Genomic DNA, 20,962 nt, shown 5'->3' on the forward strand with positions numbered 1-20,962 from the left:
ACAGAAAGTCGCCTGGATCCCCTTCTTTCAGTCATTGTTTAAACACTTCCTAACAAGTGTGTGTGAGGTTCTCCTCTCCTCTTTTCCTGCTTCCCGTCCCTAGCACTTAATATCTAGGTTGGCATCAAGTTATTAGTCAGTAAAGTACTAAACTATTCCTAGAATCCTCTGAATGCCTTTTTGCCCCCTAGCCCTTGTCCCAGGCCTGCCTGGATTGCTAGTTCATGACCCACCGATCCAGAAGGCTATCACCTGATATAGCAAGTGGCCTCTGGACCACTGGTCTAGGGCTATCATGGCACTTTGGTTACAATGCTTTATTGCCTGCCAAATATTTCACCATTGCCCTCCACCCCTGCTTATCACTACCTCTCTATGCATTTACATACATATTTTTTTCTTTTGACTTTTGTCTGCCTGCCTTGATGGTATAGAAACTCTATGAGGGCAGAGATGCTCTGCTAGTAGGATACACAGTAGCTAATCATTGGTGAGTACTTTGGGGTCTGGTATTCATTACCAGTTTGGGAGACGGATTCTTGCATGGTGGGGCGGGCTCACCGTGTCTGGGGGACGCTCCAGCATCATGGGGTGGAGAAGATGGCTCCCTGGAGAAGTGGCTTCTGCGTCACCTGCCCCCAGCAAGGAGACCACCCCATTGCAATCCACTGTGCTGTTTCTTTTGCCATTAAGGGTGTGGCCAGGGGCTGAAGTCCCAGGGCTGATCTGTCCCTGGATACTGGGGCGGCGCAGGGGCCAGGGCACCAGCAGTGATGTGCGGTGGCTCTCACTCTCTCCTGCAGTGCTGTTTTCATCATCTGCAAAATCTGCCTCAGAGCCCTGATCCCGTCGTCGAAAGGTAAAAATGCTCCCTCGACTGGAGCGTGGCTTCATGGATGTCCTGCTGAGCCCGTGGGTGAGGCTGAGTCGATTCTGGGGGCACAGAGAGGATGGCATAATCCACACAGCTCTGCCCGTGCTCTAGCCTAACTCCATTTTCTGGCCACATGGGAATTGGGTGGGGATGCTCAGAAAGAAGTGAGGGTGTTTTCTGTATCTTCTGGGGTCTGTGCTAACCTCATGTCTGTATCTCTGGGGCTTTGACCGTGAAGCTGCTCTGGGATTGAAGATGGGGCTAGGTTGGGTTGGAGGAGGCAGAGGTGTGGCATTGGAGACAGGCTTGGTACTGGGGTACTCATGCCCTTCACTCGCAGGGGCAAATCCTTGGGCTCCTATCAATCCAAACTATGAAACTATGGAGTGTGCTGCCCCATCCCTCTCCCCATACTGGAGGACCGTTAGGAGGTATCATAATACTGAACCCCCCCCTGCCTCCCTGCATAGGGTTCTTCTACTCTAAGAATGACTACAGGAAACTAGACAGGCTGGGAGAGGCTCAAGGGTACCTTCTTTAGAGAGCAACCTTGGGGCTGACAGCACTAGGGGTATGGGATTTGCAGGTTACACCTGTCTTGCAGAGGTAAGAACCACATCCAGGGCTTACCAATGCTCTGGGACCATCTTCTGAGTCAGACTTGGGGAACCTGTCATCCCCACACTCCTCTGTTCCTGAAGACAACCGTTTTCTCCTCTTGCTCCTTCTTTCATGATTGGTTACTGGGGCCAAAGGGGACATCTCTAAGGAGCTCCGGGACACGGTATCCACACCCCTGATGGTGAGAGCCTGGAAAAGTTTGGGAGAAGGGGTGGTCACTGGGAGATTCTGTGTCGCCCCAAGCTTAGGAAAGCCACGTAACTCTCAGTTACCCATGTAACCCATCAGCAAGCAGACTTGCACACTTGACCCAGAATGGGGACAGCATGGAGATCATCTCAGGCAGACCTAGGCTGCTTTGAGAAAGATCAAGAACCTGGAAGGGAGAACAAGTAGCTCAAGTGGACAGTCCTTAGAAGGGAGGGATCATGGGACAAGTGAGAGGGGGCTGTTGGTGAGCAGAGGGCATAGCAGGATGAAAGAATTGGGGATCTTCCAGAAGTTCATCTGGCCAGGAGTGTACATGAAGAGGTGACGTGGGGTAGTGAGAGGAACACAGTCTGGTTTCTTTTCTCCCCCCTTTGTATGTGTGCATGTGTATATTTATCTGTGTGCGAATGTGGAGGCCAGAGGTCAACTTCAGGTGTCCTTCCTCAGGAGCTGTCCACCTTGTTTTTTGAGACAGAGCCTCCTACTGAGACCTGGGACTCACTGAGTAGGCTAGGCTGGCTGGCCAGTGAGCCCCAGGGATCTGCCTGTCTCAACCTTCCCAGAGCTGAGATTACCAGCGTGCCACCATGCTTAGCTTTTTATGGTGGCTCTGGGGATCAAAATTGGATTCTGCTGCTCACACGGCAAGCACTTTAATGACTGAGTCATCTTCCCAGTACCTTCAGCTTGGTTTCTAACAGCTTCCAACAGTCACCACATAAGACACTGTCAGGAACCATGGCAGAATGGCCAGTCCTCAAGTCTCTAACCTTAGACCTTCTTCACTACCCCATTAGAAAGTATACCTTGACCAGGGTAGGCTATATTTATGGACAAATATCTTGTATCTAGCATGTGCTGTGCTCACAGAGGCCACCTTTACCTAGAATCTACCACCTGTACCCAGCATATACTACCTTTATCTAGAAAACATGATGATCAGGGAACAATTTTACCACACTCACAGGGTTCACCTTACCCAGCAGATCCACATTTACAGGAAATCCCTTTACCCACAGGCACTGCCTTTTACAGTGGCCCTACCCAGGCTGCACCACACCTCCAGGTACTGCTCACTCACTTCATGCTCTTTCTTGAGCATCTCCATGGCCTCCTGGAAACGCTTCTCCTTCTCCTCTGTCTCAGCGATGGTGGCTTGGTTTTGCTCTTCGTAGGCCATGGCCACCACGGCCAGGATCAAGTTCACCAGGTAGAAGGAGCCCAGGAAGATGACAAGCATGAAGAAGATCATATAGATCTTCCCTGCGGACCTAAGGGTCTGGAGGAACAAAGGGGCAGAGGTCACCCTCACTCATGCCCTATTTGAGTTATGGCATTTCCAAGTCACCAGTCTGGCTATGCTAGGGGTCCAGTGGTCACCAGCCAAAATGAGTTTGTTTGATGAACGTAAACTAGTTTCTTTGCTTGGTGAACCCTGTTCCCTCAGATGCAAGGGTTTTTGCTGTTCCCTCCATCATTCTTACGAGTGGGAAGCTACTGGGGACATTTATAGCTAGTCACTTGTGCAGCCTGCCCTGAAGCCCATGCCTGGCATCCCTCTGCTGGCCCAGACACCCACATACCTGCTGGTAGAGGCGCTCCCAGCAGTCCTGTGTCATCAGGCGGAAGAGTGCAAGGAAGGCCCAGGCAAAGGAGTCAAAGCTGGTGTAGCCATGGTCAGGGTTCTTCCCTGCCTTCAGGCACCGGTAGCCCTCGGGACATGTCCTGTGGCCAGACACACACACTCTGTCCCATGCTGTACAGAACTCTCGCTAGACCCAGTTGGTTTCCCTGGGCAGCCCAGCCTATACCCAACTGCTCTGTGAGGCTGACTGTCACAACGTAGAGCCAGGTTGCGGGATCCTGTCCCTCATGATTGTGCTCCTGCTGTGTTCATCATGGACCACGCAGGTCACCATCTTCCTTTTTCCTCTACCTATGTGGAATCTCTAAGGCCTACATCCAGTTCCCTTTTGCCCACATGACACACCCTTCCCAGCAGTTGTTGCCTTTCCCCCAAAAGAAAGCATAGGTCTGTCTCATGCTCCTTTCTTGATTTATCTACCCCATGGGGAACTGAACACAGTAGGGGCCCCAGGAGAGTGAGGGGGAGCAGCAAGCTTGGCTAATCGCAGGCAGAGACAGGGTTTTAGGGTTGAGGAATGATCCTAGAGATGGAGCAGGTTGAATCTGGAGAAGTGCCTATGCAACATCACCATACACACACACACACACATACACACACACACACACACACACACGGATGGAATGGAAATATCTGGTATCTGTTATATGGTTTCAAACTTACTTAAATATATGTTATTTCTAAACAGGATCACTTGAAGAGGGTGGAATAAAATAGAATTTCTTTTACTAGTCCAAGAGTCATACTTTCCCATCTTTACATATTCATTAAGACTAATAATGTGCGAGAGAGAGAGAGAGAGAGAGAGAGAGAGCGAGAGAGAGAGAGAGATTGATCTAGTGGGAGAAATGTGGCAAGTAGGAGGATATAGCCAAGACCCTTTGTGGCTCCCTAATGCTCAAGACCTCCCTGACATCTCTCCAGAGATGGGAAGAACCAACAAATGTGTGCCCTAGAGCCTCACACCTGAAGCAACTCCCCACATGGTAAGCCCTTGTATACACACCCTGTCCCTGGCCACTGAATGCCGAGCCCTGGAAATTGCACCTGCAGATGAGGCATAACTGGGCACCACAATCAGGCTGCAGGCTCATGTCCTGTTTGGCCTTGAGCAAGGTCTAGCTGCTGGGCTGAGGCCATACTCACCCTTGAAGGGCAGATAAGCAGGAAGGGGGTGAAGGACTGGTCAGGATCCTGCAGGGCATCCTGGGTGACCCCCTCATGCCTACCCATCTTCAGGACTCTCCTGTTCCTATCTGAAGATTTGTTCTTGGTCTTTCTAAACCAATTGTTTCCTGTATGGCAGGGGAAGGGTAGGGAAGCTTCTAGGGTTCTGACCAAGAAGGAAGACCAGGAGGGCATCAATGTCTTAGGACAGGGGTGTCAACAGAAGGCACAGCAGCTGTGGAAGGAGCATCACAGTCACTGGGAGGAATATCCCACCTACCCGGCATCAGAGCTGTTCCCACACAGTAACACATCGGAGGTGCCATTCTTAAGCAGATAATTGACTGCAAGAAAAACAGTGGATGGTGAGAGACACGGACAACCCAGCCTCTGGATGCCCACTTTGCACTGAGCTTAGAGAGACACCACTTCTGGTGTCTCTTCTTTGACCCTGCCATGATCTTTACCCTGTCTGCCTTGATCAGGTCTTTTGCAACTTTGGCTGCTTCTCTGGACTTCTTCCTGTTCTACTATACTCCTCTGCCAGTGTCTCACACACTCTTGAAGACACAGGAAACCCTGGACAGGGCTCAGCTGTCTCCATAGGCAGCTTCTGCACCCTGTTCCAAACCACTCAGGGGCCCAGTCAGGGCCAAGAAAGGCCTTGAGCCAGGAGGCAAAGGTTCTGGGCCGGGCTCCAGCTTGGCTGTTGTGACACTGTGTGGCCCACTGCCACTGTACAAACTGGTAGAAAAGATGCCTGCTGGTCACCATGGCAACACAGTGGTCTGTTGAGAGAAGGCTGGGCCTGGACCAGGTGAGACACAGGATACCTGTCCTGTCATCTCTCCTGGTTGCTATCTGTCTCCATCACTCACAGTGACACACCTTTGACTAAGGAAGCAGTTTCTCAAACAGTTGTCCCTGACTAGCAGCATCAGTATCTGGGAACTGGCTGGGAACACTTCCCAAATGCCCTGACTCAGAAGCAGGCTGAAATCTGCAGTCTGTATTTTCTGGAACCTTCAAAGTGACTCTGGTATATGTCAAAGTTTTAGAATCATTCATTTCTGTGAGGCCATAGCTGAACTGTAACCATATTTCCTCACTGATCTTCTGTCTGTATGTTTTCCAGTGGCATGCTGGTGTACGTAAGAGGCCCTAACTTCAGAATGGCTCTCTGCATCCTTGTGGCTTGTCATCTGGTCTTGCCCCCATGTCTACCTTTGATCTAGATGGATGATGCTCATTAAAAGAGGTGGTGACTAGTAGCCTGGTGAATGGAAGTACAAACCACAGGGTAGTGAAATGAGGGGTATATGTGACCACACAAGTCAGCTTGTCACAGCCCTTTCATAGGGTTCTGGGGTGTGTGAGCATCGAAGTAGCATCCTAGTAAGGGACACAGTTAAAAGCCCTTCTTCCAGGCACAGGGTACCACGCAAGCCTCCCATGGGTCCCTAGGGAGGCTGGTCTCCATTATTCCCAGAACACTGGGCTCAGCCCATCCTCAAATCATCTAATTCTATCCAACCCCCTCTCCTTTCCTTATGTATGTGTGTGTGTGTGTGTATACATGTATGTATGTGCATATGGAGGTGAGGGGTCAGCGTCAGGTGTCTTCCTCAATTGGTTTCCACCTCATTTTTTGAGAAAGAAAGCAAGCCCCAGAGATCCTCCCATCTCTACTTCCTCAGCACTGGGATTATAGGTACATACCACCATGCCTAGCTTTTTAACATGGGTGCTGGGGATTGAACTCAGGTCCTCAGGCTTGTGTATCAGCCTGTTAATATGTTAGGAGCATCTGTAACTACTGTGCCCACAGCCCAGAAACAGGGAAACAGCTCTCTGAGCCATCTCCCCACCCTGAATCCCATCCTTTAAACATTATCTCTCCACTTAGTCTGGGAACCTGTGAGTGTAAGCCCTAAGTCTGCTCCATTTCTGTTCTCCAGCTGGCTCTGGAGTTCCAGCTGTGGGTGGGGTTGCATGGCCCTGGAGGCCTGCCTGCACTCTGGTGAGGCCTGGGCAGAAGACGCTTGACAGTTTCTTATGGCCTCCCTGCACACAGTGCTTGTCCATACCTGGGTCATTGAGGTAGAGGTCCAGAGAGACCCAGACCATGCCATCAGCCTCCACAGAGCCATTGGTGCCATTGAGTGCAGTGAAGTTGCGGACACACTTGTGCCTAAGGTTGCCCATAAAGAGTTGCAGTCCGATGAGGGCAAAGACACTGAGGCAGAAAACCGTAAGGACCATCACGTCGGCCAGCTTCTTCACAGACTGGATCAGGGCCCCCACAATTGTCTTCAGGCCTGGGAAGGTGAGACCAAGTGGGGGGTCACCCACAGACACTGCTCTACAATGCTCTGGGTGGAGGCCAGGCCTGTGGACGGACACTGGGCCTCCCTGAGTCCTGCACTGAGTAGGGATGGTGGGGGGAGGGCATCCACAAGGCAGAGACAAAGTGAGGGAGGGCTTGCTGGGCCTTTAAAGACCAATGTCTGCCTTTCTCCAGCTGAAGAGTCCTCTTGACTGCCCAGGCCAGGAGCCCAGCCTAGCCTTGCATTTTCAGAGGGGCATGGAACTCTTCACTCTCCACCAGCCAAGTATATGAAATGGTGTAGAAAGTGTTTTCTGGAGGAAACACAGACTTGAAGCTTGTCCTATTCTGGCTGGTCCTTTTAACGCAGCCCACAAGAAAGGAGCCTGAGGTCCAGACCTATTCTAAGGCAATGCAGGGACCTCAGCTTCATCCGGAGATGGGGAGAGACACAGCTGCTCCTGGTAGGGGGTCTTCCTGTTCTACTGCTGGGGCCAGCTGTTTTCAGGGGCACAGGGAGTTTTGATTATCTCAGGGCAACTAGGAAACCCAGAGTCTGGGATTGGGCTGGTTACTGTGTAGGGGAGTAGGGGCTGGGAGGATTTCGTAGGGTTGAATGATGCCCTAAGGGGTCTGCTCTGGGTTCAGGCCCATCTTTGGGCCTGGACTAGAGAGTAGGTTGACCTATATTGCATCTCGATCATTCACTCTGACCTTCTGAGACCCTCCCCATCCTTCCCATTCCCCAAAGCAGAGGGACTGTGATCAGTTAGTTGCACGGCCCAGCTCCCTGCAGAAGCCAGCGCCATACAGCAGAGTGACAGAAAAGCATGTGTAGACACATCCTGTCTGACCCTCAGCTACTGTCCTAAGGCAAGTGCGAGCAGAGCATTGGGAGCAAGGGGCTCCCTGTCCCCATCCCCCCAAGCAGCCAGATCTCAGATAAAGCTCCATCCATCCATCCATCCATCCATCCATCCATCCATTGTCCAGCCCATTAATATGTTAGGAGCATCTGTAACTACCGTGCCCACAGCCCAGAAACAGGGAAGCAGTGATGAGCAGACATGAGAGAGGGAAGAGGACAACCACCCCACAATGTCACCATCACTGCTGCCTGCCCAGGGTTCAGGCACCTGGCACTCTGTTGAAATCATCCTGGCACATGTTGGCAACTGCCCAGCAAGGGCTGAGGGGAGAGGGCTAGTAGGGGTTTGGCATGGAGTGGTGGTGGGACTCTACATACCCTTCATAATCCAGAGCTCTGAAGACCTAATGGGACACATGTCTGGGTCTGTTTCTCCATCTTGGAGATTGTGCCATATCTCAAGGGGACACATGAGGGCTGGTAGCTGTAGGTTGGATACTCATCTTGGACTTTGCCTTAACTATTAGGCTAAAGCAACTTTGGCCCAAAGCATCCCATTCAAGACTGGCTAAACAGTTGAGTTCTACTCTGGACTGTGTTGAGGGTCACCCACCCTTTAAAACCCTTCCTCATAATGAAGACAGACTTCATTTCTGCCAAGAACAGCTCCAGCCAAGTCACAGGATTCTTGGACTCTGACCACTATGACTTTGACCCTATGTGAGGACTCAGCCCTGGGGATTCCTCCTGCAGGGAGCCTTCCATTAGGCCGCTCACACCACGGTTCTGATGGCCACTCTGGGGACCGCTCTGCTGCCTTGCTCAGCTGCTGGCGGCTTCACAGACCCCACAGGGCTTCTTTCGTCGCTCCAGAATTCAGGAATATTTTTCTTTGTTAATTTTTCTTCTAAAACAACTAGATGTTACAACAGTAACAAGTTTATCTACCCCAGAGGGGTGTGTACCTGACAGGATGGGCCACAAAGCTACTGGCCACCTGAGGGTTCTAAGACCTGAAAATATCTCTCCCCATCCTGTCTCTGTTTGTGATATGGGATTGGAACTCAGGGACTTGCATGTTCTAAGCAAACACTCCATTCTGTCCTAAATCCCCAGGCCTTTATTTTTCTTAAATATTTTCTTTATTTTATGTGTATGAGTATATTGCCTACATGTATGTAAGTACATCCATGTTGTGCAATGCCCACAGAGGTCAGAAGAAGGCGTTGGACTCTCCTGGAACTGGAGTTACAGGAGGTTGTTAGCTGCCATGTGGGTGCTAGGAAAACTGAATCTGGGTCCTCTGTAAGAGCAGTCAGTGCTCTTAACTGCTGAGCCATCTATACAGTCCTTAGACCATTTTTTTTTTTTTTTTTTTGAGATAGAGTCTCACTAAATTGCCCAGGCTAGCCTTGAGCTCACTCTGTAGTCCAGGTCCCAGGTAAGCCTTCAACTTATGATCCCTCCTGCCTTAGCCTTGTAGGTAGCTGGGATTGGAGAATGGCACCACCAGACCCTGCTGGTATTTTAATGGGAGTGACTGGGCACTGCCCTAGTCACAGCAGGGGTCTAGGACACTAACTAGTTTGGGGACTGGGTAGATTGCTCCCCCCATCTTCCCTTGCATACACTGAATGGATTCAGAGACTGGGCAGGATATTCTAGGATTTAGTTTTTGGGAGCTACTCTTATGTAGAGGCCAGAGGTTGACATTGGGTGTCGTCCTCTGTTGTTCTCTACCTCCTTTTCTGAGATAGGGTCTCTCACTGAACCCAAAGCTGACCATTTCAGCCTGACTGGCTGGTGATTGAGTCCCCAGGCTCTACCTCGCTCTGCCTCCTGAGCACTGGGATTAGAGGCATGTACCACCACACCTGACTTTTTACATGTAGGTTCTGGGGATCCAAACTTGGGTCCTCATGCTTGTGCTGCAGGCACTTCACCCCCTGTGCCATCTCCCCAGCTCTCCAGCCACCTTCTTAAAGAAGTGTCTTGTCCCGTTTTGAGGATGGTGCACTCACAGAAGCTCTTGGAAGGTGCCTCTGCACACTGCCCCCACCCCCAAACAAGCTCCTCAAAACAGGAGTTTGGGCTCACACTAATCTTGGAATAGTGAATAAAGAGTGGGGCGTAAGAGGCTCCGGGGTGGGGGTGAGTGTTGTCATTCAACTGAGGCATCAATTCTGTACACAGGTGGGCTCAAAAGTCACTGTGAGGTTTGTGAGGCTTCTAGGTGTTTCTCTGCATGGACAAGTAGGATGGTGACTGGGTAGGTTGTCTGGGCTTAGATTTCCTGGGTACAGTTGCCAACATCTGTCAAGGAGGATTTCCTCCCAAGACTATCATGCATGGTTTGCTAAACCTCTACTGCGCCATGCAGCGAGGGCTGGTAGATGCCAAGGCCCAATGATGCCTGTCCACAGAGTACACTTCATGTCACAAGATGGGGTTTGAGACTCTGGCTTGTACATGTCACCAGAGGAGGCACAAGGCTGGGATCAGGCACTCAGTCACAAAAGACTACGGGAGTTCGTTTCCATTCTGTGTGTGTGTGTGTGTGGCAGGGGGAGTTTCTCTCAAACACCACACTTTCTGTTTTCCTGATTAGTGCATGATACTTCAAGCTGAAATGATGCATGTCTGAGCTTTTTGCTAGAAAAGCAGCTGAGTTCAGTTGGGAAAAACAACTGAGTGTTTTGGGAGGAACTGGGGTTCAATCCAGCCCTGCCATGGGGTGCTCTGTGCCTCTGGTGTCTAAGAATGGGCTTGACTGGGGTGGACAGCTCAAAGCCCATTCTGAGGTTCCAGTAGGACAGATAATTCCACCGCCCCAACCTCTGCGAAATATATTCTGGTGACAGGCACATTCGAAGGGCCTTCCTGAGGGCAGTACTGGCTCTCAGGCGGCTGGAAAGGCCCAGGCATTGCCCCTCCAGCCTTGGCATTTAACCTGATTTTTTCACCTGAAATGACTGATATAGTTTTCAGGGCCCGGAGGACTCGGAAGGTGCGTAAGGCTGAGACATTGCCCAGGTCCACAAATTCAGTTGTGTATCTGTAACAAGGGAGATTCACACACAACACAGTGACAACACGCCAATAAGGAGACACAGGGTCAGAGGAGGAGAGGGATGGGGAGACAGAGAGAGAGTCACTTGTAGCTGAGATCTGACAGGCAAACCTGGGTGTCTTACCTGGGATAACTGAAATAGTTTTTAGAGCTCTCAGGACTCTGAAAGTTCGAAGAGCCGACAAATTGCCTAGCTTTATATTTTCTGATACATACCTGTAGAACCAAACCACAGTTACTGGGAGTTACAAAGCAGAACCTCAGTTTGCCCACCCGACCAACCCTTTCCCTTCTCCCCGTCCCACAGAGGGGTACAGTGGCTGACCTGGGCCCTCCCCTGGGCTTTTCTCCTGACAGAACCTTTTGATACAGGACTTCAGTCTAGGAGCCTTAAGGACGTTCACACAGCAAGCTCCCAGATGGCTCTCTCCATGATGGTCCCAAGATCAACCGGCACTAGAAGCCAACTACTGTGGGGACTGAGACATAAAACCCCATGACCAGGTCTGAGGCTGGGGGCATATCAGTGTGAAGAGGGAAATGGCTTCAGGAGGTGATATTGGAAGCACATGGGCATCTGGTCCTGGTTTTTCTTTGCATCTTCTGTTGCCTGCCATCAGTGTGTGCTTGGCTGAGCCTGAAGCCCTGGCTGAGGCCACTGCAGAGGGACAGCTGGGTCTCTGGAGACTGCCCAATTGCTCCTTCCAACCACAAATCTCTTTGTGTAGGGAGTGATCAGGGACCAAGGTGTCACAAGGTGGAATGGCATGAGAATTCATGGGAAAAATCAGTCTGAAGATGGAGGCATAAGAAGAAAAAGGGAGTTTGAGCAGCTAAGTCAAGAGGAGAAAGGAGTTGAACGATGGTCCTGGCTCTCCCCAATAAGCCCACACACAGACTCAACTTGGAATCTTGGTATCCTCCAAGGATGGCCCTCGGTCTCCACTGGGGTGAACTCAGTCTTCATAGGCTCTGTCCTGAATGGGTCTAAGTGATGCTCGCAGGGCTGAGTGGCTACCAGGCTCCCATCTTGGACTTGGAACCATTGTCCATTTCTGGCCTCCACAGGCATAAGAGGCATTGGTCTGGAGGAGGGGTAGGGACCTGCCCAAGCAGAGTGTGAGGACATGCATGCAGTAGATGGGTCACATGACCACAAAGATAGCAGAGAGGTGAATGGACAGTATGTGACCAAGGCCATAGGGACAGTGGCAAATGACCTGTGATATTTAACCAAAGGCCTCACATTCAGGGCATCTGACATTTAACTGAAGGTGCCTGATGTTTAACAAAGAACGTTGAACTCAGGGTGTCTGATGTTTAACCAAGTGTGTCTGGCCCAGGTGTCTGGGAGATGCCAGGCCAGGCTGCCAGCCCTGCAGTGCTTGGGTGAGTGCCACGCCTATTCATTCCAACAGTCTGTACCTGCAGAGCCCTTCATACCACTCAGAATTTCCAAATTCCTCTGTGGGCTGTGGGTGTCCAAAGGCAAGGCTGTCAAGGGTCTCAGAGTTGTGGGGTCAGCAGGGCCAACTGCCTTCTAGGTTCACTGACACCCACTTTCTTGTCTGCTCTTGGGGTTCATCCGTCTTCACGGGGTCCTGTGGTTGTGTCCTCACCTTCTTAGACCCATTCCCAGCCTTTTCCTTCCTCCGGTCACCCCAGGCCTTTCCTTTGGCATAGTTTCCATTCCATTTCCCAGACTTACTGCAGCTTACAAAATCCAATGTAGCACTCAGATGTATCCTGTCATCCACCAGGGAGCAGAAATCACCTCCTTTTTCTGGACCATATACACTGGTTAATTTGATCCAAGCTCTTCCCTTCTCTTGGATAGCTCATATCCCCATGTCTCTGTCCCACATTATTTTCCTCCTGTCTAGAAGCCATGGGACTATGATGTTGAGCCTGGAATACAGCTGTTATTGCCATCCCATGAAAGCCATGGCTCAGGGGTTCCTGCTGCTGGTCTCTTGGGTGGAGACTTTGATGGCAACTGTCTTCCCTCCCCTCACTGGTTTCAAGGCTGTGACTCCTGGTTACAGGGAGGGAGTAGAACACTGCATACGACAGGGAACCAACCATCCTTGCTTTTTTCCTCCTGCCTGGCCTGGTTTGCCCCTTGGTGTCTCCAGGGAAGACCCCGTCTACCCTGCCTTCAAGGTCTCCACCAGCCTGATACAGTGCTTGCTGCCCACTCATCATCTGCTTCTTCGGCGGTGAGTGCTGAGCACAAAGAAACCAGGACCCCCAGGTGACAAGAACAGGCTGATGACAGCATTGGGGGAGGACATATCTATACTCCTGGCAGGCTTCCCACTGCCAGCCAAGTGGCTGGAAACAAAACACGAATAGAACACCAATCACAGGTTGGAGGAAGTCTCAAAAGACCTAGAACTGGGTAGGACAGGTGTATCTCAGACCATGGTGTGACACGGGGGCTGCCAGCTGTTTTCTTCTACCTAGAACTTGGTTGGCATTATGCTGCCTCCCACTTGGGCCACCCAGGTCTCCACTAACGCATCTCTTTGGGGTCCCTGAACATGGTAGGGCAGGGTAGACTCTCTCATAGCAGAGAGCTAGCTTCATAGGTAGGGTGGATGAAGCTGGTGAGGGGTGGTATGGCAAAACTCTCCCCCAAGCCAGTCTATCTCTGCTGGACAAGTGGCTGGCAAGGGGCAGGCAGCTAGGCAGGATCATAGGCCCCACCACAGAAAGAGCAGAGGGTGGTGGGTGAGAATTCTACCCTGCCACTCCAGCCTCAGCACATAGGAACCTTTCTAGGGGCTGAGGAACCCAGAGGAACAGCAAATACTGGCCTTCTTCCTGTGCCCCCCCCCCCGATCCTGAGACTATGGAGCCCACGCTGTTAGCTCCTCTGGCGACTGGCCCCCCTCCTTGGTGCCCTCCCTCCTTCCCCTCCAGGTTTGGTTTCCATAACAACCCCAGAAGGTGGGAGGCTGTGTTAACTAGCAGGTAATGCCCAGCTTGGGGGGGCACAAGAAAATCTGTGGATGTGGGGTTGCAAGCTGAGCCTGGCAGGATTCCCAGCACCCCCTGTACCAACTTCTAAATCAGGTGGGGGATCAGAGGGAAACCCAGCCTGAAGCATCAGCTGTAGGAGGCTGGGGGGCTCTCCCATCCCTGGCTAGGAGTTAAGACTCAGTTTCAATCTTAGCATTGCTGTGGATTCTTTCTATATTCTGGGAAAGTGGTAGGTTCTTTCTAAGCCTCAGTTTCTCCAACTATATAAGGAAGGGTGGATGGGGAGTTTTACTTCCTTCAACTTTTCTGCCATTCCAGATTCCTTTGATTATTATGGGGGCCCTATGTCATCAAACCATTTCATTACAACAGAATGCACTTCAGAAGTGGAAATGAATTTGCTTCCACCAGGCAGAATGGCTGTCAATCAGTACTACAGGGCAGGTCTGACCAGTGGCACAGAGCTGACATTCCAATGGGACCACACAGTCCTTGCAGAAGTGAACCTGCCATTTCCGTGGACGCTTGGAAATGTGGTGACTATCCAAGACTCTGGTCTGGCTCTGCTTTGCCATGCCTGGTTTTGGCACACAGTAAAGAGTGGCTGGGTTCAGTGGGAAGGTGTATTTACTCTGTGGTTCTGAGCAGGAGTGGTTGGTCATGGAATCCCATGGGGATAGCGACGGGGATTCTCTCATGAGGCAGGACTGTAGAGGCCTCGGGTCCTGAGGCCACATACAGCAGTCTCTACTGAACTCAGGCCATGGCTCGGTCCAGGATGATGGCTTTCCCTTGAGTCTGGGAGCATCTCTATATTGATCCTCTGCAGGCTCTGGGATGAGGAGGTAGGAGAGGCTTGGGCAGAGGCTGGCCCTATTCTTTCCTGAAGCCCACCTCCCCTCCCCTGACATCTTACAGGGTTCTTTAGAGCCAGAGCCCAGTCTGCCATCATGTTCCAACCTCCAGCCAGTGCAGCCTCCCACTCCCTCTCAAACCTCAGACTTGCCTCCCCACTCCATTCTCACTGATGATCGTGCTTCTTATTTCACAGAGAAAATAGAAGCAATCAGAAGAGAAAGTCGTTCTTCTCCTCATCAGCTCTATCAATCCACCTCTACCTCCAGCCAGAACTCTGCCTTCCCTGAGCTGAAGGTCAATGTTCCATCTCACCATCTGGATTCCCACTCACAAAGGATGCTCAAGGGCTTTGTTCTTGCAGGCCACCGCCCCCCACCCCCTGCCTTCATCAGATATCCCCTTTCTTCAGGATCATTTCCATCAGCCTGCCTTATTTAAAAGTCAGCCCTTGACCCCTATTTCCTTCTGGCCACCATGCCATTTTCTGTCCTGTTTCATAGAAACTCCATGAAATATATCTGTATTTCTATACCTCCCCATCTCTGAACCCAAGTATGGGGCCTCCTACTCCACTGGGACCCCTTGTCAGGGGCAGCAATGACCATCCCAAATCCAACAGTCCTTTCACAATCATCACCTTTCTCAACCTCTCCCTGGTGTGTTCCAAGTTGGGTTTTCTTCCTTGCTGGCTTGTGAGCACCACTCTCCTGAGTGTCCTCTGCTCTCGTTGGCTCACTCCCTCCAGTTTCCTATGCTCCATCCCCCTCCTTTCTTGACCTCAAGATATTGGTGTGCTTCATAGCACAATACAGCCCATGCTCTGCCCTACATGATCTCAGTTGTTCGTCACTGTCATCCATGTCCAAGTGGCTTCTAACCAACACCGCCACCTTGGATTACTTTCCCAAACTCCAGACTGGAAGGTTCTACTGCTCCTTAGTATCTCACCCTGGATACTTCCACACTTAAGATATCCCCACTCTAGACTTCTGACTCCCTCCCTTTTCAGCTGGCTCCTCCTTCTGAGTCTCCATTTCCACAAATTGTACGACCATTTATCCATCTGTTACAAGCAAAACCCATCAGTCTCACCTTCAAAATGCCTAGCAGTGACTGGGGCTCCTTACTCCACTTGGACCCTGGTCCCAAGACACAGCTGTCCCCCCTGGCTACAAAAGTACCCTGGTATTGGCTGTCAGCTGCTACCCTTTTCCCTCTCTAGCTTATGATCTGTACAGCTCAATCTGCTTCCGCTCATAGCTCTGCCCAGGTCTCCTCCCCCAGTGCCTACCATCATGCCTACAAGGGCAGTATGGTCTGCCCCCAACCCATCACTCTTCAACTTCACTTCCCATCATTCAGTTCTACCCAGATTTGAGGCAGGTGGCGCTGTCTGAGCCTCAGTTTCCTCACTTGTAAAACTACGGCCGAGTCAGTTCACGAACATACACCTAGGAACAGCTTCAGGTGAATTTTCTAACCACCAAGCTCTCCATCTGGGCAGGAAATGGTCCTCAGAGCATCCGAGTCCAGCTTCCCTCTTTGCTTGCTCTCCCCTCAGCATGGCTTGGGGATACTCATGTCTGGGATTAAGTAGAGAACTTGCTATGGATTAGGTGTATCCAAGAACCCAAGAAAGAGGGAGCTGAAATGAGCCTTGAATCCTACCAAGCTCTTCTGTGTAAGGGGAGACCCAGGGCTTATAGGGACAAGGAGTGCAATTCCCCATATTCTCTGCCCAGGTGGGAGCTTAGTCTGGCACATGCTGGGGCCTCACTCACAGAAAGGGTCTGCCAGCTGAGTCCCTGATCAGAACTTCAACATGGCAGTCCTGCCCTGATCGACTGTTTCACTAGAGCTTAGCATCCAAGAGCTTAGTATCCAATCTATGACATCATTGGGGGGATGTCTTAATCATACCCTCTGCAAGGATCCCCTAGGAAAGGAATCAAGACTTCATCTGGGGTTGCAGCAGGCCTGGGGTTACTTTCACCTTTTGGTGGGCTCCTTGTTTTCTTGTTGGTAAAATGGGACTAAGAGGTGTGTCTAACCTGTGGCCCAAAGGCTGCATACAGCTGTACACAGCCCAAGATAGCTATGAACATGACTCAACACAAATATGCAAACTTACTTAAAAATATCAAGATTGAGTGGTTCTCAAGTGTACTTTATAGATGTCATGTTGCAATGTTAAAAGGTTGGTCAGGACTGGTTGCCTCTAGCCCACCTCTTTGGTGTGAGGATCCTCTGAGCTGGGTCAGTGGCTTTAAGAGAGGCCATTGTTTAGAGTCTCCTGGCACGAGTTCCAGGGGATGCTGGCTGCTTCCCTGGGCTCCTTTACTACAATTTCACTATTAATTACCTTGGACACCAGGTCACTGGTCACAGTGAAATTTGGGGCTGGGTTTCTCAGTGGAAAGTACAGAGAATGCTAAAGCTGAACTTCTCTCTCTCTTTTTCTCTCTCTTTCATTTTCTAAGGTAGGCTCTTAAGAGTCTTGCTCTATAACCTAGACTAGCTTTAAACTAACTAACTAATTAACTAACTAACTAACTAACTAACTAACTAACTGGCCCAGGCTGATCTCCAACTCACTATATAATTCAGACTGGTTTAAAAAAAAAAAACTCACTGTGTAGCCTAGGCTAACCTCAGACTCACTGCAATCCTCCTGCCTCAGTCTTCTGAATGCTGGGATGACAGGTATGAGCAACCACATCCAGCCTAAAGCAGAATCTTAATGTCCTTTGAGCACTGGGGTCTCCAGATAAGCTAGGCGGCTTGAACACTCTGCCTCCTGGTAGACCTGCCCTCTCCCTACAAGGATGAGCTGTAGACCTCCAACCTGTCATCCTGCCACAGAACAGGACACATGCTCCTCAGTGGGGTGCACAGCTGATGTGAACTACAGCAGGGAAGCCCAGAGACTCTGGGGTATGGGACACACAAGTCCCCGTCCCCTATGTGGCTGGTGTGACGTATTCTGGCAAGTGAGCAAGATACTTACGCCATGACTATCACACTGAAGTCCAGCCAGTTCCACGGATCCCGAAGGAAGGTGAATGCATGCAGGCAGAAGCCTCGAGCCAGAATCTTGACCAGAGACTCAAAGGTGTAGATGGCAGTGAAGGTGTACCTGGGGAAGAGAGGTCAGCAGGAGTTCTCAGAGGGGGCAGAGCCCGCAGGCTGGATTCATCAGCTTCTGCATATGGTGTGAGCTCTGGGCAGAGCCACCATAGCAGGCTGTCTGCAGTGCCCTGTGATAAAGCTTTAGTTGGAAACTGCCAATCTGTTTCAAATACCAGGCCAACAAGTCCACCTGCCCATTTGTTTTAGAGAGCCTGCCACACGTGTTCAGGGAATTCTCTGTATTTTCACCACAGTCCTGGGGGATGATATGAACATACATACAGTGGTCACCAAGTCTGTACCATGGGCCATGAGGGGCAGAGTCACTGCCCCTCACTCATGTGTGTGTGTGTGGGTCCTCAGCAATAGCAATGGGGGCCAGGGCCAACTTCAACTATCTACAGGGTTGGGGTTGCAGTTGCCCACCCTGGACTGGAAGGAGTGCAGATGTCCTGATGCACAAGGCTGGTGGGGGTATGCTTTCTGCTTGGAGTAGCCTGAGAAATCCAAAATGTATGCATGCTGGACTAATGGTTAGGGGAGGGCAACCTCTTAGGTCTTGGAGCAGCTGGACACAGTCCAGCAATACCAGCCCTGTGTGGTCTTGACAGAAGTGATGAGATCAGAGGATCACCTGGCAAGCCACTTTTGTAAGAGACGGCAGCATATTCTGGTAGTCTCCAGAAAACAGCCAAGTTAGGTAAGGGCCTGATATGTCTGCCTAGAACCTGGAGGAACTGGGCTTTTGTTCAGGAAATAAAACCAGAAGCAGTTATAAGGAGGGAGGGCTTGGGTGGGGGCTAAGGCAATAGTGTGGTACTGAAGTAGGGTCAGTCCTGGTCTTTGCCTGTCACCATGTCCCCCACCTGTATGACAGGCCAGTCAGAATCCAATTCTCAGTCTGTCTCCCCATCAAATGAAACAGGTGCTCTACTGATCCCCCCACCCCAAAACAGGTTGTCAGAGAGTTAATAGAGAGGACGCTTACTGCTCTTGGGACAGTGCGTGGCATGCCCCAAGTGCCCAATAAATTATTATCGCTTCAGAGTCTTCTCCAATGCCATCAGTCCTCTTTAGGGATGACAAGGAGTCCCCACTTTGTCAGTCTGCCTCTAAGGCCACAAACTTAGAACAAGCAACATGGCGGGACTGGGAAAGACAGGAGGGCAGGGGCTGTGCAAAGGCTACCCCCAGAGGGTGGGGCTCTAGGTATGGGTTGGGGTGACTCTAGTGTGTATGGCATGGTAGAAAAGGAAGGGATGGGGCAGAAGGAGAGGCCCTTGAAGATACTCACTCAACATATTTGGTCCAGGGCGGAGGGTCATGCTGGGCCATGAACACGCAGTTGGTCAGGATGGTGCACATGATTAGCATGCTGAAGAGCGTGGCACAGCAGTCAAGGAGAGCCACCTCCACAGAAAGTCACAAAGGACCGCTCCCCCCTCCCATAGAAAGCCATGGGAGGGGCCATAGAAAGTCACAGAAGAAGCATCATCCATGGAAGGAGGCCCAAAGAAAGTCATGGAAGGGGGCCAGCAAGGCACCATAGCTGCTGAGGAGCCTCCCTGGGGCTGGCACTGCCAGGCAAATGCTTTCAGGATCAGTAAGGGGCTCCAAGAGACCCCCTCTATCACCAGCCCCTGCAGGGCTGTGACTCATCTGTGCCAACACCTCTCTGATGAGCCAGCTAGTCTCAGTCCCCTCTAGGCAGTTGCTGCTAGAGCCTTGACTTGCTCCACAGCTCCTAGCAGGCACCAGGCACCTGCTACCACACTTTCTACAGTTGTCTGTGGGACCCAGTATGGAGGGAAAGGACACCCCAGACCTCAGGGATTTTGATTCCTGTCCCCAATCACATGTGAGGGAGATGAACATTTATAAACTGTTCCTCGGGTTAGGGAAGGCCAAGAGGGTCTGTAGGACCCCAAATTCCCTCTGTCGAAGGTTTAGCTTAAGAGCACATGCCTGGGGGATATCCACTAGCCCTGGGGAAGCAGAGGACCATGTCCTTGCTCAAGTCTGGCCATTGTGCCTGCCCTTCACTCTGGTACCATGCCCTCCCTTGGAAACTCCTTCTTGCTCTTCAAGAGACCCCCTCAGCAGGAAGGCCCCAGCCCTCACAGACCACCTTGACTGTTGGCTGCTGCTGCCTCACACCCCCAGAAGCCAGACACCCCTCTTTTACCTGTGACTGTTCACCGAATGGCAACGCCCATCTGTCTCCCCACAAGAAGGGGCGCTCTGAAAATACTGGGTATCCTTGGTGTCCTTATGGGACCTTAGCCTTGAGCTGAGCAACCCTAAGTCTTATCTGAACAACTGCCTCCACCCCCAGCTGGATGCTTTTTAGAGTTGGATAAAGCTCCGAGTGACCTCTTCTATGCCATCACTTCTACAAGATGCATAAGCAGGGGGCAGATTCTGGGCCTCATGAGGCTGGAGTACTCTAGAAGCCTGACTGCCCTCACCAATCCATCTCTTCCCTACTTGAGACTGCACCTCCTACTCCCTGTGGTTGCCCCTAGGCTCAGGACACCACAGCCAAGCCTCAGCCCTGCACAGCTGCCAAACGGCAATTCCCATGGGCAGCCTGAGAGCCGCAGTAATTGAACTCCAGGGGCCTCCTCTTTCCTCCTTCATATAGCTCTACTTGCCTGACCCCAGGCTGGCACTTGGTGATGTCTGCCCTGGCTGGGGGTGTGTATGAGGGGACCTTAGCTTAGTGGATGCCCTTTCTGCCTCCAGGACTCCTTCTAAGGAACAGAGGCAATTAGGGAAACCAGTCTACCATTTATGTTAATTCAGTTTCTCACCTGAGTTGAGAGGTGATCAGGGCCCTTCATCAACTCAGGGCTGGTCCACAAGATTGCTCAGCTCTAGGCCCTGGGGTCCCTCCCTAAAGAGTTGCATGCAGTCCTGTCTGCAAGGTCGCTGTTCTAGCTAGCTTTAATTTTAATTTTTAAAAGTCAACTTGACACAGCCTAGTCTTCTGAGAAGAAAGCTTCAATTGAGAAATTGCCTAGCTGATATTGGCCTGTGGGAAGATTATCTTGATTGATAGGAGGATGTCTATGGAAGATGATCTTGATGTAGGAGGGCCCATCCTACTCTGGGCAGCACCATTCCCTAGACAGATGTCCTGGCAGAAAGCCAGCTGAAGGGCGACAGAGAGAGAGAGAGAGAGAGAGAGAGAGAGAGAGAGAGAGAGA

The 20,962-nt window shown here is 51.2% G+C and overlaps 1 protein-coding gene across 1 annotated transcript in view; it reads right to left on the minus strand.

Annotated features, from left to right (window-relative positions):
• The window catches only part of Scn5a (sodium voltage-gated channel alpha subunit 5), a 107,505-nt gene that overhangs the window by 60,769 nt on the left and 25,774 nt on the right, over nt 1-20,962 (minus strand). Inside the window, exons 4-12 of the mRNA XM_029565006.1 lie at nt 19,048-19,137; nt 17,632-17,760; nt 10,675-10,766; nt 6,605-6,835; nt 4,798-4,861; nt 3,289-3,430; nt 2,787-2,984; nt 1,505-1,684; nt 562-933 (exon numbers count right to left, since the gene is read on the minus strand). Coding sequence (XP_029420866.1) covers nt 562-933; nt 1,505-1,684; nt 2,787-2,984; nt 3,289-3,430; nt 4,798-4,861; nt 6,605-6,835; nt 10,675-10,766; nt 17,632-17,760; nt 19,048-19,137 — 1,498 coding nt within the window. The remainder of the gene's footprint in view (nt 1-561; nt 934-1,504; nt 1,685-2,786; nt 2,985-3,288; nt 3,431-4,797; nt 4,862-6,604; nt 6,836-10,674; nt 10,767-17,631; nt 17,761-19,047; nt 19,138-20,962) is intronic.

This window comes from Nannospalax galili, unplaced genomic scaffold (assembly GCF_000622305.1).
Source record: "Nannospalax galili isolate Female #2095 unplaced genomic scaffold, S.galili_v1.0 scaffold951, whole genome shotgun sequence".
NCBI classification, from domain to species: domain Eukaryota; kingdom Metazoa; phylum Chordata; class Mammalia; order Rodentia; family Spalacidae; genus Nannospalax; species Nannospalax galili.